General features: G+C 38.1%; 1 protein-coding gene and 1 long non-coding RNA gene across 2 annotated transcripts in view; one reads left to right on the top strand and one right to left on the bottom strand.

Annotated features, from left to right (window-relative positions):
- Window positions 1–20,106, top strand: part of Efcab3 (EF-hand calcium binding domain 3) — a 428,239-nt gene that overhangs the window by 356,656 nt on the left and 51,477 nt on the right. Inside the window, 12 exon segments of the mRNA XM_076935627.1 lie at window positions 92–196; window positions 1,411–1,464; window positions 1,877–1,981; window positions 4,085–4,138; window positions 5,998–6,102; window positions 7,068–7,121; window positions 8,461–8,565; window positions 10,439–10,492; window positions 14,101–14,205; window positions 15,478–15,531; window positions 17,203–17,307; window positions 19,738–19,791. Of these exon segments, the coding sequence (XP_076791742.1) occupies window positions 92–196; window positions 1,411–1,464; window positions 1,877–1,981; window positions 4,085–4,138; window positions 5,998–6,102; window positions 7,068–7,121; window positions 8,461–8,565; window positions 10,439–10,492; window positions 14,101–14,205; window positions 15,478–15,531; window positions 17,203–17,307; window positions 19,738–19,791 (954 nt within the window).
- On the bottom strand, window positions 54–19,521 carry LOC143442642 (uncharacterized). Its single transcript, XR_013110978.1, has 3 exons — window positions 19,301–19,521; window positions 15,038–15,115; window positions 54–153 (listed from the first exon to the last, which is right to left on the bottom strand). It is a non-coding gene; the product is annotated as an uncharacterized LOC143442642 (long non-coding RNA).

Raw genomic sequence — 20,106 nt, 5'->3', positions numbered from 1 at the left:
CTTTATATTTTATGGTGCTACATAGACATTCCAGTTTTGTTATTACTTACATTTGTAATTTAACAATTTTGCTGTCATTCTCTTTACCTAGGGGAAGAAATTGACCATGGTGACTTGAGCGATGTCCTTAAGAACATTGGGTTAAGACTCCACCTGAAAGAAAGCAATGTATTAATGAAATCTGTGCCACTTGATGGTAAGTACTAACTCAGCAAGTATTTAACTTACCAATGAGTTATTTACTGACCCAGTGAAAACTGATAACTGTCCTTGGGTACCAGTGTCACAAAAGTAAATAAAACGAAGTCTACAATATATAGTTTAGGTATAGCAGTGGGGATTAAACAAAATAATAAATGTGAAGATAAGAGTTTTAAGCATAAGATATTAATATAAATTTTTAAATGTTATTTATTTTGATAAATGAGCATTTTATTATGGCTATTAAATATTTTGTTTTAATATCAGCATGTACTTTTATATAAAATATGAGGTTTCATCATATATATGAACATACATCAATGTACTTTGATCATGCTAAATCCTCTCTTCATCTTCTGATGTCCTCCACAATTTCCTCCCCACCCCCCCCCCAGCAAATAGGATTCATTTTCATGTCCTTTTTTTTTTTTAGATTCTGCATATGAAAGGAGGAAGTATTGATCAATGGTAGAGTTTTGCCTCATGTAGCCAAGACCCTAGGTTTGATCCCCTGCCACACATACACACACGATTCTGCAAATGAGGGGGAAAAACATGGTATTTTTCCTTATGGCTCATTTATCACTTAGTATCATGATATGCAGTTCTGTTCATTTTGTGCAAATGACTGGAATTCAAGATTTTGTTCTTTATGGCTAAATAATACAATCATTTTTCTCTCTTCCCACATCTGCTGACCAGCACCTAAACTGACTCCAATGTTGAGTAATAGGAACAGTGCCACAACAAACATGGGTGTTTAGGCATCCCTGATATATGCTGAGGGCAGGAGAAAGGCAGGGAGGGACACCCATCTGTCCACCATTTTTCAAGTAGATAGATTGACTATTTTTAAGAACTTTCTCCCATTCCAACTTTTATCTTGAGATATAAATAGAAAAAAAATATAAAGAAAATCCTTAAAGCTGCTTTCTGAAGCTCCAGACTTTGAGATGTGTCACGGGTGTAGCGCTGCAGCTGGTGTGAGCTGTGTCACGGGTGTAGCGCTGCAGCTGGTGTGAGCTGTGTCACGGGTGTAGCACTGCAGCTGGTGTGAGCTGTGTCACGGGTGTAGCACTGCAGCTGGTGTGAGCTGTGTCACGGGTGTAGCACTGCAGCTGGTGTGAGCTGTGTCACGGGTGTAGCGCTGCAGCTGGTGTGAGCTGTGTCACGGGTGTAGCGCTGCAGCTAGTGTGTCTTGCTTTGCAGCTTCTGGGAAGGTGTTCAAGTACAAGGTGGTGGAGGCCATCAAGAGTCTTCAGGGTGAGTTACAAACTGGTGAAAACTGGACTCTATGTTTTGCTTTTCACATTTTGGGCAATGACAACTCTGCTAACTTGCTTTGTTTCTTAAGTTGCTCAGTCATTTGCTGCTTTAACACGACCTGGGAAAACATGATTTTTCTGTATGATCAGACATTTCAAGTCTGTTTTATGAGAGTTGTAAGTCTGAGTAGTCTCCATTCAGAACTCAGAAGACTTACCCAACTCCTTATAGAAGTCTTGGCAGAGTGGTGGTTAGGAGGTTGTGGGTGGAGCGGGGGAGCAGGCTCTGGTTCAGAGTCCTAGGACACTGCTTTCCTCAGTGTCATTACTTTTATTGCTCACACTTTAATTAATACATGGGCATGTCTAGTGTTTTCAATTGCTTTTCTCCTCCCCTTGCTTTTCCTAAGGAGTTCATGTTGAGCTGGACAAAATAAAGACTTTAATGGAAAACATGGGTTATGATCTTGAGTCGAGTGAATACGAAGACCTCATGAGTTACCTGCCCGCTAACAGTAAGTTGCTCCTAACTCTGGATTTATATATGAGAATTTCATGGAGTAAATTTGGATTTTCACAAAAGTACTTTTAAAAAAATCTAAAAGAAAGTCTCATCCTCAAGGCTGGAGAAACAGCTGACCTACTAAGGCCATTCTTAATTCCTCTAGCACACTCCTGTTCACGGTGGCCATCATGGGCAGCTGACTACCACTGTTACTCCCACTTCAGAGCACCTACACACACACACACACACCTGCACTCATGTGCATGCACACACAAAATTTATAATCAAAACAAATCTTTTCTTTAAGCTTCGGGGCTGGAGAGAAGATTCACTGGTTGAGAGTATGTACTTCTCTGGTAGAGGGCCTGAGCTCAGCTTCCAGCACCCATCTGACCTCTCACAACTGCCTGTAACTCTATTTCTAGGGGCTATGATGCCCTCTTCTGGATTCCGTAGGCCTATGCTGCACATGCACACTCACAGGCAAAACACTCATATACATACAAATAAAAAAATTTAATTTAATTTAATCCTCAAGAACTTATCGCTTCATGCAGCGAGATTTATTGAATGTCAATATATGTATTAGGAGTATAAACAACAACAGCACAGGTTGTCTAGCCTCTACTCCATAGACTAGTAAGGAAGCCTAGAGACCAAGATATCATCCTAATGCTCCCTAGTTGTAGTATAACACTAAAAAGTGCCTTCGCTGAAATTCTGAAAATAAAAAATAAAATAAAAATTAAAACCTATGTATGCCAGAAAAACGATCAGAGAAAGCTGGCAGATACGCCAGAAACTCTCTACTAATAAAGACATTACAGCTGAGAAAAAAAAAAAAACAGTGTCTACCAAAGTATACATGCAACAAAATCATAGAACATTAGGAAAACAGCAAATGTTTCCTCAAAGCTAGAATTTATGCTTCAAGTTTTGAAGTGCCCAGAGCAGGGAGGATGAACAGGCAGGTTGCCGGAAGGGCCTTAAACCAGGCTCTAAAGTTTAGTCTTCTTCCTCTGGAGTGAGATTCGGTGATTTATGCCTGCGTGTCCATTTCATCTAAATTGTCTGAGTGTTAGCATGAAGTCATTTGCTGTGTTCCTTTTCATTTCTGTAGCTGGTGGTGATGGTATGTTCCTCTGGAAAATCTGGTCACAAAGGACATACACTTTCATAGCTTGTTTTCAGACTGTTTAGAAATGGTAGTGAAATGCTGTAACTTTTAGTTCTAAAAATAGCAGTACTCTCTCTGAGGCATACTTCATCCCATAAGAGACCTGTGTCTAGCTTGCCAGTAGCCATCTGCTGGACCAAATGAGTATAGGAAGGCAAATAGGACATAGCCCCAGAAGCAAAGGGAAGAAGGGAAGGGAGAGAGACTTATTTCTGCAAGGCACTAGCACTGTGCTGTCTGCTTTAAATAGAACTGTGTAGCAGCCCTGTTTAGCAGGGTGTCTTGAAACCCCAGGACTTGGGAATTGAAGGACCACCACGAGTTTGAGGCCAACTAAATAGAGTTACAGGCTTACATGGAATCTACATAGAAAGACACTGTCTCCTATTTTTTAATAACTTAATTAAAATAAATCAAATAGCATTACCCTATTGAAGCTTGGCATACTGGCACGAGTTTAGAACCCCAGCTCTCATGAGGCAAAGGCAGGAGGACCAGAAGTTCAAGGTCATCCTCAACTCACAGAGAATTCCAGGTCTATGATAAAAGACACCATGTCTCAATGAATAAGCACTCATTATTAAAGTTCTACTGAGTTTGTCAAACATGCCCATCCATATTGAGTGTGGCTAGTGGAAGAAGGACAGCCGAAGCCAAATCTGTCCTGGGAGATTTGTCAGCATTGGCCCATCATCATCCTCAGTGTGCCTCACTGTCTTGACAGAACAAACGGGTGAAATAAACAACGTGAAGTCAGTGTCCTTTTCATAATTAGAGTTCTGTCTTTCCCCATTTTCAATTGAACGAAAGCGGGACAGAGTTCTAAGTCAAATATTAAAAATGGGCTAGATTTCTATGTTTTACTTTGGTGTGTAACTTTATATCTTTTTCTATGTGTGTTTTAATTTTATGCATAAACTCTGTCTTATTTTACAGCGTATGGGCTGGTTCGTTTGAAAGACATAATGGAAAAAGGGGATCTTTATACAGGTAAGTTACTCTCCATTACTGAGTATGTATTAAGTGATCTGTAGATCCCAAGTGTATTGATCTATACAAATCAACCATCCAGGAGCCTCAAGGAGTTGAATCTTCCACAGTTGAGGGAAAATATGTATAAATAAATACAACAGTATCATAGGTGTTATGTTAAAAGCCTCACAAATAGAAAAAGGATCTAAATGGCCGCTTAGACCCAGGGAAGAATGACTGGAGGTAGTTTTACAGGGGAGCAAGCACAGGAACTGGTTCTGAAAAGGTGCATCAGTGTTTTCCAGAATGGGCCTTTCTAACAGCAGGAGAAGTATAAAGGGTAAGATAAGAAGTAATTGGAACAATTTAGCATAAACCATAAGACTAGGGCATATTGGAACACTCATGGCCTGTCAAAAGGTGTTAGCAGATGTGGAAGTGCTTCTACTGTGCCTTGTAATCCCCAGAGCTGCTGACAGGCAAGCTTTGGAAACCCCAGGGATTCAACTTCACCGGAAAGATCTAGAAAACTCTTGAGGAAAACAGCCCTGTGCCTCTTTCCCCAACTAATGGATGGAGCAGATGAACACAGCCCCTCCCCCACCCCCAGCACTCCTCTCCAAACAGGCACGTTTGGTTCCAGGAGACTAAAATGGGAATTTGTTTATACTGGCTTTGGATTTGTCTGCCTAGATAGGAACATCAAGCTAGAAAAGAACCAACCTGAGGGAAGATTCGGCACAGCCACGGAAGGTTAGAAGGGGCCCAGATATGTGGTCATTTATACCCTCATAGGAGGTGTTACCCTCCTATGAGGGTGTCACGTCACAGACTTCTCAGGACCTTGTTGCTTACGCACATTTGGGATCATTTGGGATCCCACATATTTCCCTTGAGCACTTTACATTATAATCTTGAAAAAAAAAATGTTTTAATCCCTCTAAGCTAGTTAGTATTCTTGGGCAAAAATAGAGGTGAACTTACTTTACAGAGAAAACCCAAGATCCACAGTGGGTGGTAGTTGCTGTCAAGAATAAAGAGGGGAGATCTATAAGAACCAACAGAAAGCCAGCTGAGTCAAAGCTTCTTAAAGGCATCATATAGTGACACAGTGGTAGAGAAACCTGAGGGTAGGGGTGACAGGGGCAGCTCTGTGGGTCAGAGCACTTTCTGTACAAGCATGGGGACCTGAACCTGAATTGCAGAACCCACATAAAAAGCCAGCACAGTCACACTGGGCCTCATAACCCCAGTGCTATGATGTGGAAATGGGGACTGCTGCGGGTTACAGGCTGCTTGCAAGAGTAAGAAAGAAGGAAGCCAACATTCTCCCTCTGGCCTCTGTATATTCCTGCATAGGCATGCACACACATACACGGCACAGCTATATACACTGCACACATGTATGCCACACATACACAAACTAAAAAATCAGATTCTAATTTTTTTTCATAAACTTATAATCTACACCATTTCTCTTGTTGGTGCATGCCCTCTGCCTTCCTATTTCTGGGTAAATGTTTGCATCTAATTAACCAACCTCCTTTTGATCATCACTGTTTTGGTCAAAGCCTCTACAATTATGTCTTAGTTGATGTCCTTTATACTACACATGTCTTTTATACTATAGATTCAAGGATCTCTATTTCTCTCTCCTCTATTCCTCCTCTCCTATCTAGTGAAAGGGGGTAAAACCCAGGGGGATAAAGGGTGGAAAAAAAGAACCCACAGACTACTAGCTACAAGTAACTTCTTACATTCTTGCCAACTTGAGTTCATTACCATTTACTTGACAAAGGATTGACTATTTTGTTTTCTGTAATACAGAAGCATCGTTCTTCAAATTTTCAATTGCTAGGACTTTTCTCTTTTTAAAGGCGAGAAGATCGATCTTGGAGACCTGCCAGAATTCCTGGAAGATATAGGTGTAGAACTCACAGAAAACTCAACGATGAAACTCCTGGGTAAACTGCCGACTGATGGTGAGCATCAGAAGATACCAAAGTTGCCCTGGAGAAATGTTAAGCATATAAACTTGTGTGACTAGTAAAGATGCCACATGCCACCTGCCACCAACATGTCACCCAACTGAGATCTGTTTCCATGCCTAAGTTTTATTTTTAGGGTGAAACTATTCAATGCTAGAAGGAAGCATTTTAAAAGTTTCAGTCTGTCTTAGGTTGGTAAGGCTCTGTGCAGAATCTTACCCATTCTTGGCTTGCCAGCCGGAAGCCATGTACACGTTGATGTTGTTAAAGACAAGCTTTAACATGATGGGCAGGAATCAAAGTATTCCCAGCACAAAAAGGGCTAGCACGATCAAGCTATATATGCCACTCTTGAGGCTTGACCAAAATAGAAATACTGACCTCAGGCCATGGGTAATTTTATCAGCAGTATCTGCCACATCAATGATCAGCAGAGCAGCATTCTTTAAATTCATAAGCTCACTATATAAAGTTAAAATATTCAGAGAGGTGTTAGAATTATGCCAAATACACTGCAAGTGTCTTTAAACTTTTTCCTAATTATAATGACTACCAAGCCCTTAGAAACAGTGATCACAGGAGTGTTCATGAAATTTTGTTTATTGCCTTGCTTGTTCTTTGACTATTTGTGTTTATTGTCTTGATTGTTCCTTGACTATTTGCATCTATTGTATTGCTAGTTCCTCAACCTAGAACTGACCTTAATACTTGCATGTAATTAAAATGGTATGAAAGCAAAAAGGAGGAGGGGATGGGTTAGGGAGTTTCTGGGGAGGGGAAATGGGGAAAGGGGATGACATCTGCAATGTAAATAAATAAAATATACAATTTTTTTAAAAAGGAAAAAATAGAAAAACTATATAACCTAAAAAGAAAAAAAGAAAGTTTCTGCTTCTTAAGTTGTAGACTTCTGAGTAACTGCATCATTTCCTGAGACTTGAAATTTTTTCATCTTGCAGGCTATGGAAAGCTCTACAGGAAAAGGTTGATAAAAGAATTGGAGACAATTGAAGGTGAGGGGCATGATGGGACTTTTCATGGTGTGGACACTGGGATCCTTCAGCCATGCTGTTGTTATGTTGTCAAAACTCTCCCTACTTTATGGTTTTCAGAGTCTTAATTTTGCCATCCTGACTGTTGAATTCTTTAGACAGACTATGGCCATCAAAATGATTTCCCTATAATAGTCCTAGAAACAGTGATTCCTATATTAAGTCATACATTAGAACGATCAGGAAAAATAGTTCATAGAGCTTTAGGTCCTTTCCCAGCAGTGTTGACCTTGAATTGGCCTTGAATTGTCATGCTAACTGTTGTGTTAAGTGAAATAAGACAGGCACATCCACAAAAAACAAAAACAGACACCAAATGATTTCACTTACATATGTAATCTAAAGACATCAGTCTCAAAGGAGTTTAGAGTAGAACAGTGGTTTAAAGCCAGGAAGAGCAGAAGGGACATTCATGGAAAGATGCTCAGCTGGCTATTGGACAGCAAGGTCACTGCAGACAACATCATCAGTTCAGAAAGATAGGGAATGAAGAATTTGGAAGGTTTTAGCCATGTAGAAATGACAAATGTTTGGGAAAATGGACGTGTTCAACCTGAATGAATAGTACGCGTGTAAGCATGGGTTGGAATAGCACATTCTCTCGTCCATTTGGATTTTTGTTTGTTTGTTTCCATGTGTCAGTAAAAATTTTACTTTGGGCACAAGGATGGTTCATCCAGTAAAGGTGCTTGCTGTGAAGACTGATGGTGTGAGTTTGATTCCTGGAACCTAGTGTAAAGAGAAAAGTGACTCCTGGGAGTTGTCATCTGACCTCCACCTACACACTGCAACACAGGAACATTCTACACACACATACACACACACACACACACACACACACACACATACTGATTTAAAATAAATATATCTAACTTTTTAAAAAGTTTCCTAGATGATTGTGATGCAATAAGTCCACAGACTATATTTTTCTCCATTAATTTCAAGTTTCAAATCCTATTATAAAAGTACATTGACAAATACTGATTCAGGTCTGTAATAGAAATTCCAAACTCCTTACTTCCTTCTCTTAAGATTTCTTCTGAAAGCTACGTACAAGATATTACTCAGGGAGACTGTTTGGCACAAGCACCTCCCTGAATTCAGTCATCAGTGCATGCAGCACACTCACACAGCTGTAATAGAACCTCAAGAACAAGAGTTAAGAATGCACGAGACACGTCTCCAGAATAGTTTAAATGTCCTTCGCCCCTTGTACTCTGAACAGCACTGACACTTAGCATGACCTTGAATGACCTTCTGACTCTGAACCATTATATTTCTCAAATCTTTCTTCCCTAAGATTTAAAGATACCTTCAAATAAGGTGGAAACCTTCTGTAAAAAGGCAGCTCTTCGACTCAACAATAAGGAAATACAGACAGTGATGGAACATCTACCAACTGATCGTGAGTTTACCTCGTAGTAAAACTTGCAACATGAGCCTAGTGGTAGGTCTAGGATGGGGGCAGGGTGCTCATGAAAAGAAAGGAGATAAAATGTGAGATCTTCACACATAACTACCAAACTGAGCCCAGTGGTCACTAGTCAACACAGATGACTAGTGTCTAGTTTCCACTTAATGCCATAGGAAATGACAATCTCAAACAGGAATATTCAGGATATTAATTTTTTGGTCTATAGTGCTAATCCAATAGTGAGCAGCATGCAAGGAATTATTCTAAGTGTGTTACAGATAATTAGCTTGTTGAATTTTCTGAGTAGTTCTATAAGTTAGGTTCTATTTTTACCTCTGTTTTACAGACAAAGAAACTAAGATGTCACTTAGCAAAACTCAGAGAGCTAGAAAGTGGTGAAGCCAAGAAAGCTCAGGTAGTCTGGTCCCAGAATATTTTCTTTTCTGTTTGAATTTTTGAGACAAGTTCTCTTTAGGTAGCCCAGGCTCACTTCAAACTTGTGATCTTCCTACCTTGGACTCCCAAGTGCAAAGATTAGAGATGTAAGGCACCACGCCTGGCTTCTAGAAATGAGCCATTATGCTATGTTGCTGTGTGTTATTAGAATTTTTAAAAGTTAAGATGTTATAAGAAGTAATATAGTGGGCTGGAGAGATGGCTCAATGGCTAAGAGCACTGACTGTTCTTCCAGAGGTCCTGAGTTCAATTCCCAGCAAGCACATGGTGACTCACAACCATCTGTAATGGGATCCAATGCCCTCTACCAGTGTGTCTGAAGAAGTGTACTCATATACATAAAATAAATAAATAATATTTTTTTAAAAAGAAGTAATATAGTGCCAGTAAGAACAAAATCAATCAGATGGGTGTGGTGGCATAGGCCTACAGTCTCAGAACTGGGGAGACTGAAGCAAGAACACAAGTTGCTTTTAAGGTAAAACATGAGATCTTCACACATAACTACCAAACTGAGCCCAGTGGTCACTAGTCAACACAGATGACTAGTGTCTAGTTTCCACTTAATGCCACAGGAAATGACTATCTCAAACAGGAATATTCAGGATATTAATTTATATATTATATTAATATAATTATATATTAATTAATATAATATATTAATTATAATATATTGATTAATATAATTTATATATAATATATATAATTTATATATTATATTAATATTATAGTAGCTGTGAGCCACTATACTAACAATTAGATAATAGTAGAAATATAGACTGATCACTGGTAGTTCATCCTGAGGGCTACTAACAGTGTTGGGGTATTACAAATAACACAACAATACAAACAAATTGTGTCCCCATGACCATATCATAGTGGAAGAGACTGTCTACAGCAGCTTTAAGTCTTGGTTGTCTCAGTGGCAGCACCTCCCATTCAGTGCTTTCAAACTTGCAATTTCACAAACTGCTTTAAATGTATTCAGTGGCTTTCCACTTTGAGAAATACTGAATAAAGAAAGTAAGTATAGGGTATATGAGAATGGTCATTGCAAAATTCTGTCATTATAAGTGAACAGTAACTGAACACATGGATTTAACAGCTATCATGGTGAAGTTCTAAGATCAGCCAGCAATAGACCAGTACTCTCTTTTATCAAAAAAGACTAACAATAGATGCAAGGCTAGACTGAAGGAGAGTGTTGTGTGCTTTGTCTTGCATTGCATTATACAGATTCTTGTCCTGTAGACTGAAGTAACGATATTAATTAAATTGATGAGGATCTGACATGAAAATTATTAACTTCATGTTTTCAAGTGAGTGAATATAGGTTTCTGTTTTATAAGTCACAATTTAATAATTTTATATTTTTCTATAAATCTATTTATGGCGTTTTGTCTTAAAGGTAATGGGAAGGTTGAATACCATCTGTTGATGAATGAAGTTAGAAACATTTTAGGTGAGTAAGCTGTTAAGATGAGTATTAATTATATTGTGTGGTCTTTATATTTTATAGTTAAATATATTTTAACATAACAAATAAAAATCAAAAAAAAAAAATCCAGGCTTAAACTATACCATAGGTCAAACAGACCTAACAGCTATCTGTAGAGTATTCCATGCAACAGGTACAGAAAACTCACTTGCTTCTCATTAGCCCGTAGAATCTTCTCCAAAAAAGAGGAGCTCACAAAGGAAGTCTTAACAGCTCCATAAGAACTGAAAATAGTGTCTTGTAACTCATTAGATCACAGTGGAATAAAACTAGAAACTAATAGCAAGACAAAAACACACAAATACTTGGGACTGACAGTATATTTTTGAATGACTGGCCAATGGGTCACCAAAGAAACCAGAAAGGAAACTTTCAATTCCTACACTCAGATGAAAATAAAGGCACAGCTTACCAGAACCTTTTGAATACAGCCAAGGCCATTCTCAGAGGAAAATTTATAGCCACAAGTATTTATATTGAAAAAATCAGAAAGATCTTAATTTAACAACCCACTGATACAGCTCAAGGTCTTAGAAAAGTTAGATCAAGTACAAATCAAGAGTAATGGGTATCAATAAAGATTGGGGTAGAACTTAAAGGTATAACATGGAATTAATAAAAACTTTTTTGTTGGTTTTTTTTTTTTTTTTTTTTTTTGAGACAGAGTTTCTCTGTATAGCTCTGGCTGTCTCTGGAAAATGCTCTGTAGATCAAGCTGGCCTTGATCACAGAGATCCACCTGCCTCTGCTTCCCAAGTGCTGGGAATAAAGGCATGCACCACCATTGCCCAACAAAAAGTTGCTTCTTTGAAAAGGCCAAACTGACCAAAAGAAAGGGAAGATCCTAACTAATTAAGTTAGAGGGAAAATCTGTTTCAAGAGATTCCAGTAAAATCCAGAGCATCATTAAGGAATGTTTCAAAAACTTAATTTCCAAAAAAGTTAGAAAATTTGGGGTTTTTAAATGATACATTCTTAGAGATGAAATACCAAAATTAAATCAAAAGAATATAAACAACTTAAACAGATGCATAACAAGAAGCAAGATTGAGAGGGTTGGAGAAGTACCTCAGTCAATAAAGTACCTGAGTTCAGATTCCCAACACCCATGTAAAAGAAAGGGAGGGAGGAGAGAAAGAAAGAAAGAAAGAAAGAAAGAAAGAAAGAAAGAAAGAAAGAAAGAAAGAAAGAAAGAGAGAGAGAGAAAAAGGAGAGAGAGAGAAAAATAAGAAGAAGCTGGATGTTTCAGTGTATGTCTGTGACCCAGGAGTGAGGACAGGCAAATCCCTGGAGCTCATTGACCAGACAGTATGGCCAATTGGTACATCACAGGTTAGGTAAAAGACTGTCTCAAAAACAAAGGTCAAGAACAATAGAGGAAGATACCTGAAGTCAACCTCTGGCCTGTACATACACATACATACATACATACATACATACATACATACATACATACATACAAACACACAACTAAACAAACATGTCCATACATGTCATACATACTCAAAAAATTAAAAATAAAGATGAGATTGAAGAAACAAAAACTCTCCCCACAAAGTAAAGCCATAAATCCAGTAGATTCTCTGCTGGATTTTAGCAAACACTTAAGGTGGAACTAACACCAATACTCCTCAAACTGTTCTACAAAAGAGACAGGCAAGGAGCTCATTTTACAAACTCATTCTGCAAAGCCAGCATTACTCTGACTCCAAAACAGGTTAGGGACACAACAGCAAGAAGAAAACTATAGACCAATTTTCCTGATGAATGTACATGCATAAGACAAAATACCTGCAAATCAAATTTAAGAACATTTTACAATCATAGGTCATGATCAAATTGGTCTAAACTACAGGATGCAAGACTTGTTCTACATATGCAAATCAGTAGGTGTAATACACCACATGCACTGAAAAACATAAATCACATTATCAACTCAGTAGCTACAAATAAAACCCTTTGACAAAAAGCCTTTTATTCTTCAGGATAAAAGTTCTGAATAAAGTAGGAATAGAAGGAATTATGCTCCAGAAAATGAAAACTACATACAACAAACTTGGACTCAACATCATGCCAAATAGGAAAAATGCCTATTTCCTCTAAAACCAGGACCAAGACAAGGTGTCCACACTCAGATTTCTTGATCGATATAGTGCTCAAAGTTTATGTAATTAAAAGAAGATGGATATAATAAGAAAGCAAGAACTCAAAGTATCCTTGGGATAGCAGCATAATTTTATACTTAACACACATTAAAGTCTTTTTCAGAAATCTCTTCCAGAACCCCTTAGACCTGATAAAACATTTTCAGTAGGTAGTAGAATACAAAATTAGCATACAGAATAAGTAGTCTTTCCACAGACCAATAACAAACCTGTCAAGAAAGAAATCAAGCTGGAGAGAGCTCATTCATGACAGACTTTAAACATACGACGTAATGCTAAGAATAAACCTAAGTGAGGAGGAGGAAACATCTACCGTGAAGACTGTAATGCACTGAAGAAGACTAAGATCTATAATCCCAGCACTTGGCTGTTGAGGCAGGAAGATCTGGACTCCAAAGTCATCCTCCACCACATAGCAAGTTTAAGGCCAGTCTGGGCTACATAGGACCAGAAAGAAAGAAAGATGAGGAGACAGGAAAGAGGAGGAAACAGGGTAGGAAGGAGAGAAAATGCCACAATGACATCTGTTACTTTGTAAGCTAACATTAAAACTAAATAAAATCTGTATTGGGGGGGGGGGGACACATGATTCTTGACCTCCCAATATCAAAAAAAAAAAAAAAAAAAAGCATTACTATGTCTTTTTGTTGCCATTTTACAAATATGCCCCAGTAGAGACAAAAGAGGAAAGTGGAGGCGGTTCAGTGGCTAGAGGAAGCATGTGAAACAATAGCATTATTACAGCTGGAGAAGTGGTTCAGCACCTAACAATGCTTGCTGCTTGCTGCTGCAAAGGACTCCAATTTGGTTCCCAACACCCAACCAGGCACCTCTCAGCCATTCGTAACTCCAGCTCTAGGGGATCAGATGGTCTCTTCTGGCCTCCTTGGTCTTTGGGCTCAAGTGCACAAACCAACACAGATAGTTAAAAATAAAATCTTTTTTTAAAAAAAGGAATAGAGTTGTTAGTGGTTGAATTGCTTACATGAACCATCATCGCAAAACATCTAAATTACTGGGAAGTTATATAACCCCCATCATATTTGTTATACAAGTGTCAGCTTCAAGAAAGTCTCATTTACTTGTTAAATTTTCTTTTTCTTGTTTTTTTTTTTAAATTATCATATGTTTGAGTGAGTTTATTTGTTTGTAGACAGGATCTTGATATATAGCCCAGACTAACCAAACTTCCAATCCTCCTGCCTCAGCCTCCTAAGTGCTGGGATTTCTGGCATGTACCACTACACCCAGCTGAAATAAAACATCTTACTCCCTGGGTCACTTGCTCTTTCCCTTGAAGTTAACAGGGATGAGTCCTGCATGTGTTATGTGTACACATTGTATTTATATAGTATTATAAAATGTGATTCTATGGCCTCAGCTAACCATGTTTTCTTCTTCCTAAAGGAGATACAATTTACGCAGGAGATGTAAAAAATATTCTGCAAGACATAGGAATAAAATTGACACACAAAGAAAACAAAAGGCTCCTTAAAAAACTACCCATCTCTAGTAAGTGTTCTGTGTTCTTCTCATGGACACCTAAAATTGTCCGCATTTGACAAACATTGACTAAAATCTGTCCTAAACCTCAGGTGGAATGGAGATTGTCTCCATTGCCCTGAGTTCCTGCTGTCAAAAAGAAAGTTGCGTTGATTTTAAACTTTGTATTTTGAGGGTTTTTTATTAATTCTAATATTTGAAATATTCCTTGTCAGTTTAAAAGATTTGGTTTGTTTTTTTTTTAAAGACTAAATCCTCTACTATGCACGTATGACAACACACACCTGCAATCCCTGAATTTTTGTTTGTTTATTTTATATTTCTTTATATGTGTATATGCATGTATACATGTGAAGGTCTGAGGACAGTAGCAGAATTGGGGTCCCTCTTCCATGGTGTTGATTCTTGGGACTGAACTCAGGTCTTCAACATTGGTTGCTGAGCCATCTCTCTGGCCCAATACCAACCAGCTCTCCAGAGTTAGAGGTAGTCTGATCACTGCATATTCAAGGCTATCCTGGTCTATACAGTGAGTTCCTGGTTAAAAATAAACAAAGACCCAATCCTACCTAGCATTTCTCTGATTCTTTTCAGTAAGTTTTTATGTTCCAGTTGGTATATGGTATGATGCGTTTCGTGATGACATTTTTATACATATATGTATATGGTTCTGCCTCACCCATATTCCCCTTCTCACCACCTTCCCTTATCCCCTGTTTCCCCTCCTTTTTGCTGACCCCTTTTTTCTCCAATCTATCTGCCAAGCTCCCAGATAGCACCTCTATAATTCCTGGGGTTTGGTTTAGGTTTAGGAAAAGGTCCCCTAGGGCAGAAGCCTTACCTTAAGACGTGTTGTTGTTATTGTTGTTGTTGTTGTTGTTATTGTTCTTCCTTTGGGAGAAATTAAAGGCTTGTGAATCTGGAAAAAAATTAAGACAGAATGGTAGAAAAACTGCAGAAGAAAAAGAGATGAAGCCAAATTAAAGAAGAGCAAACAGAAAAGGCGTTATCCTTCAGTGCACTTGGGTACCACTCAATGCTCTTATACTCAAGCCCCATGAATCAGGTTACCACGCTGAGGGTTCTCACAGAGCTGGGGTCTGACCAGGCCCTTGGGATGCCAGGCAAGCACACGACCTCTGACTACGTTCTTGGTGGACTTTCTCTAGGTATCTCTCATTTCACTGAGAATGAATCATGAAGCTTCTAAGTTTTTCCTTTTAGTATGTATGAACAGAGACTTTTATCATCCTTTGAAAACAATTGTGTTTTATCCTACAGGTGACAAAACAGTGTTTAGGAGAGAACTACTATATGGTGTGAGGAACTTCAAAGGTGGGTAGAAAAAAACAATAAATTTTGAAACTTTCTTTAAAGTATAAAATTACAAAACTATGAGTCTCAGTCAATAATTATTTGATATCTAGTAAGTACTCAGAAATAATCTGGAATATAAAATAATATATAGGAAAAATGGGATTATAGATTAGTTTTTCTAGTGTACTTACCTCTTGTTTTTTTCTGGGTATATGTCTATTTTTAATTGAACTCTTGTGTTTTATTCATCTTATATTTAATACTAAAATATCAATTTCACATATTTGGATTCTCGCTAATTTGATTCAATGAAAATGAATGTTTTCATTTATTATTAAAAATAAAAATGTTATTTTCATTATTTTTCTTATCATGAATACAAAAGGCTATTATATCATGCTGACTATGTTTGTCAACTTGACCCAAGCTAGAGTCATAGGAGAGGAGGGAACTCAACTGAGAAAAGCCTCTCTAAGATCACTGTAGGGAAGCCTGTAGGGCATTTTCTTAATTAGTGATTGATGGGGCAGACCCAGCCCTTTGCAGTTTAATGAAAAATCAGGCTGAGCAAGCCATGAAGAGCAATCCAGTAAGCAGCACCCCTCCATGGCCTCTGCATAAGTTCCTGCCTGCAGGTTCCTGCCCAGCGTGAGTTCCTGTCTTGATTTCCTTCAATAATGGACTATGATATACAAGTGTAAACCAAATAAACCCTTTTCTCCCCAAGTTGGTTTTGGTCATGTTGTTCCACCACAGCAATAATAATGCTAGCTAAGACATACATATTTCTTCCAAGCTTTGAATTTCTTATCAGGAACATTTGTCCATCATCCTTCTGGAGGCTGAACATTTATTTCTACTAATTCAAATGGCCCCTTTAACTTTAAGCATATTATCATATACACAGTAAGTACTTTCCTGATTGGCTATTTGCCTGTTTTTCTTTTTCATATACTGTGTTGAAATAAAGTGGAAAAAATGTTTTAAAAAAACAATTCACAATTCACTCAAAGTGTGCAGTTCAAGGGTTTTTAGTACACAGAGTTGTACAACAATCACTACAATCAATTTCAGAATACCTCATCACCCCAAAATGTAGCTCTACCCATTAGCAATGACTACACGTACCTACAAGCCCACATCACTAGGATTGACTTCAATATATCAACATTTTTCATTTCTGTGTACTTAATTTTATCAACCACTTTTTTGGTTCCTCCTTATTTTTCTGTAGTTTGCTTTTTTAATGCTTAATGTTTAACTCAACTAAACAAATAATGTATATGTGTATATTGTGTGTGTGTGTGTGTGTGTGTGGTGATACTTTATAAGTGACTCATATAGATAAAGTCAACATAAACCATGCCAGTAGTTTTTAATAACTCATTCTCATTAACCAGAGTTTTCCTTTTATATAAAAGTATATTTGAGAGGTTATTTTTTGTTACTGTAATAAGTTTCAAATCTTACTTTTTATCTAGAATAACCTGATTATTCTCTTTGTCTAAGTCACCAGAATTGCTGAATTGCTGAAGTGTCTTTTTTGGTCCCTTGCACATTTCTCTCAGAAGTTTGACTATGGAAGCATATTCCTGACTGCCATGTGACCTGCTTTAAGCTCTGGGTATGTGTTGAACAGTCCAAATTTTTCATTTTGTAGCAAGTTTACTATCTCTTGTCTTTATGAAGGAGGGGAAGTCAATGTCCGTGATGTGAAAAATGTTCTTCGAAACACTGGTTTCAAACTGGCAACAAGAGAACTAAAGGACCTGCATGCTCAACTGACAGTGACTGGTGAGTGGCCATGACACCTTTATTCCAGAGATAATATATGGTCTAGCCTGAGAGCTGCAAGGAAAGACAGGATATGGAGAGAAATGCTGGGACTGAGAGAATTGAGGGGTTTTTCCTACAAAACCACACTGGTGACAAATATGAAGGACTGACTGTGTAGAAATAGGCAGAATATAGACATTTAAAAGGGGCTGGGGAAACAGTGACAAGGAATAAAGAGGAAAAATATTATTTAACAATTGAAATGTGTGGGCCATCATGGCACAGCACTTAGCAGGCAGGTAGGTGGCTCTCTGCATTTTAGGCCAGTGTGGTCTATATAATGAGATCCGGACCAGCCAGGATGGCATGAGACCCCATTTTTAAAAGTTTGAAAATACATTTTCTGATTATCAATGTCATTAATCCTTAAGAAACATATCTAAAAAACATGAAACCAACCAGCCTCACTAGGGGCTCTCAGATGCTTTGACCCAGAACTTCATTATGCTTTTTTATAAATTATTAGTTATCTGTATCTATTACATTAGAAACTAAAACACATTTTGATAATGTTGATGTATTAATTCTTTAAACTCTGACTGTTGCTATTTTTGTTTTGCTTTGGTTTTGGTTTTTTTTTGAGACAGTGTCTTATCATGTAGCCTGACTAGGAAATTACTATGACATCCCAGGCTGCCTTCAAACTCCTAATCCCCCTGCCTCAGTCCTGAGTGCTGGCATTACAAGTATATGCCACACGCCGGGCAGTGGTGGTGCACGCCTTTAATCCCAGCACTTGGGAGGCAGAGGCAGGTGGATTTCTGAGTTCGAGGCCAGCCTGGTCTACAGAGCAAGTTCCAGGACAGCCAGGGCTATACAGAGAAACCCTGTCTCGAAAAACTGGGGGAAAAAAAAAGTATATGCCACAGGACCTGGCTCTTTATAGTCTTTAAAATAATGATAAATTTATTAGTTGATAAAAATCCATTTTATGCAAACAGTTTCTTAAAGCAAGGCCAAAAGGTGAGAAGAATTGCCTGACATTATTATTATTTTAATGTATGGCTAGACTCCCATATATACCTTCCCATGCAATCTGCTGGAATATTTTGGTTGTTTTATTTTATTCTGGTTTAAGCGGTGCTGGGGATGGAGCATAGGACCTCACATATGGTAGACATGTACTCAGCCACTGAGTTGCAGCCCCAGTCCTTGTTGGACTAATGTAATTTTGGTAAATATATATATAATAACCTGAGTTCTTATAGATGCAAGTAATTGGCAAGAAAAGCATCTGACAGCCTTTTCAAATATTTTTCCTTGCTGTTATCCCAAAACTCAACAAGTAGCTTCTTAAAATTTAGATGCCATGTGGGATCAAAAACAATATCAGTGAACCTTTTCTGTCCTTGGCTATGCTACAGCTTCCTGGTTTCCTTAGCTTTACATCTTTCCCCATCATGACTTCATAGCAACATGCTTTGGTCATTTGCACACTATTGACTAAGGATACCAATCCCAAAGATATTATCACATTTAGTTGTTCAATACTTTTTAAAATCACATTTAGAGCAGAGGAGAGGGCTCAGTCCATAAAGCACTTTCTGCGCTAGCATAAGGAGCTGACTTCCATTCCCAGAACCCATGTAAAAATAAAAAGCTGGATGTTGGTGTGCTAGACTTGTAAGCACTGGGGAAGTCAAGTCAGACGTTTCCCTGAGGCTTGCTGGGATCATTGACACAACTGGTCCCAGATCTCGGTGAGAGACCTTGTCTTGAGAAAATATGGTAGACAGCTCCTGAAGAACGACACTCGAGGCTGAACTCTGGCCTCCACACACAAATATATCACACAGCACCATAACACACACACACACACTCAAACAAAAACAAAAAAAAAAAAAAAAAAAAAAAAAAAAAAACATGCTGTTTCATTAAGGACACTGTTAAGTGAAGCTGACGTTATCTCACTACTAGTGCACATAGCGCAGAACAGAATAATGGCTGGTACCTTCAGATGCTGTTAACTCCAGGATGTAGGTAGTTTTTCCAGTCTCCAACACAGATGCTGGCACTGTGGAAAGGGTACAGTGTGTGGGTGGCCCAGGAGGCTGGTGGACCACATTTTGAGTTCTTCTGTCATGTCTCTACTTCCACAAAGCACACAAGGGCAAAGTCTGCACCTACCAAAAAAACTCCACTCCCCAGAATGCTATGAGGATGCTTGGCAGCCAACAGCTTAGGGAAGAAAAGATAAATAATATCCCTTGAATAAATATATACTTACAGCTTGAGCCTTCACTCTATTGCATGTTCTTGTTGATTTAAAAGTTCTGAACAGAAGCATGAAAACTTGCTATAATTCTATATGCCATATTTCAAGAACATTGTGTGATTTCTTTTTTAAATGTCTTTATCTTTGAATCTAAATTTTGAATTTTCTTACAGACCATAAAAAAGTTAGCTTGGATGTGTTGATGGATGCAGCCAAGACTTTCACAGGTGAGAATTCATGTAAGATGCTATAACACTGGGACCCAGGTCTGTGTGGATGATCACCTCTCTTAAGTGGCAGTCTACCTCTCCACTAGTTACTATGTTCACTCAGCTCCTTATCTACTGATAAATAATTTTGTCTTATTGACAACAATTCTGAATATTAGAAATCTAGAAATACAGATCTCTCAGAAACAAATATTAACTTCAATATTTGTGTGCCAGGACAGTATCTACTTCACTAGTATTCGAAGGACCAAAATATATAAATTACCATAATGAATTTGAATGCAAAATTTTTGCATCATGAATATGGTCAGT

Source organism: Arvicanthis niloticus, chromosome 6, assembly GCF_011762505.2.
Source record: "Arvicanthis niloticus isolate mArvNil1 chromosome 6, mArvNil1.pat.X, whole genome shotgun sequence".
Lineage (NCBI taxonomy): Eukaryota > Metazoa > Chordata > Mammalia > Rodentia > Muridae > Arvicanthis > Arvicanthis niloticus.
The sequence above is the reverse complement of the archived record's forward strand: the minus strand, read 5'-3'. Positions and strand labels throughout refer to the sequence as shown.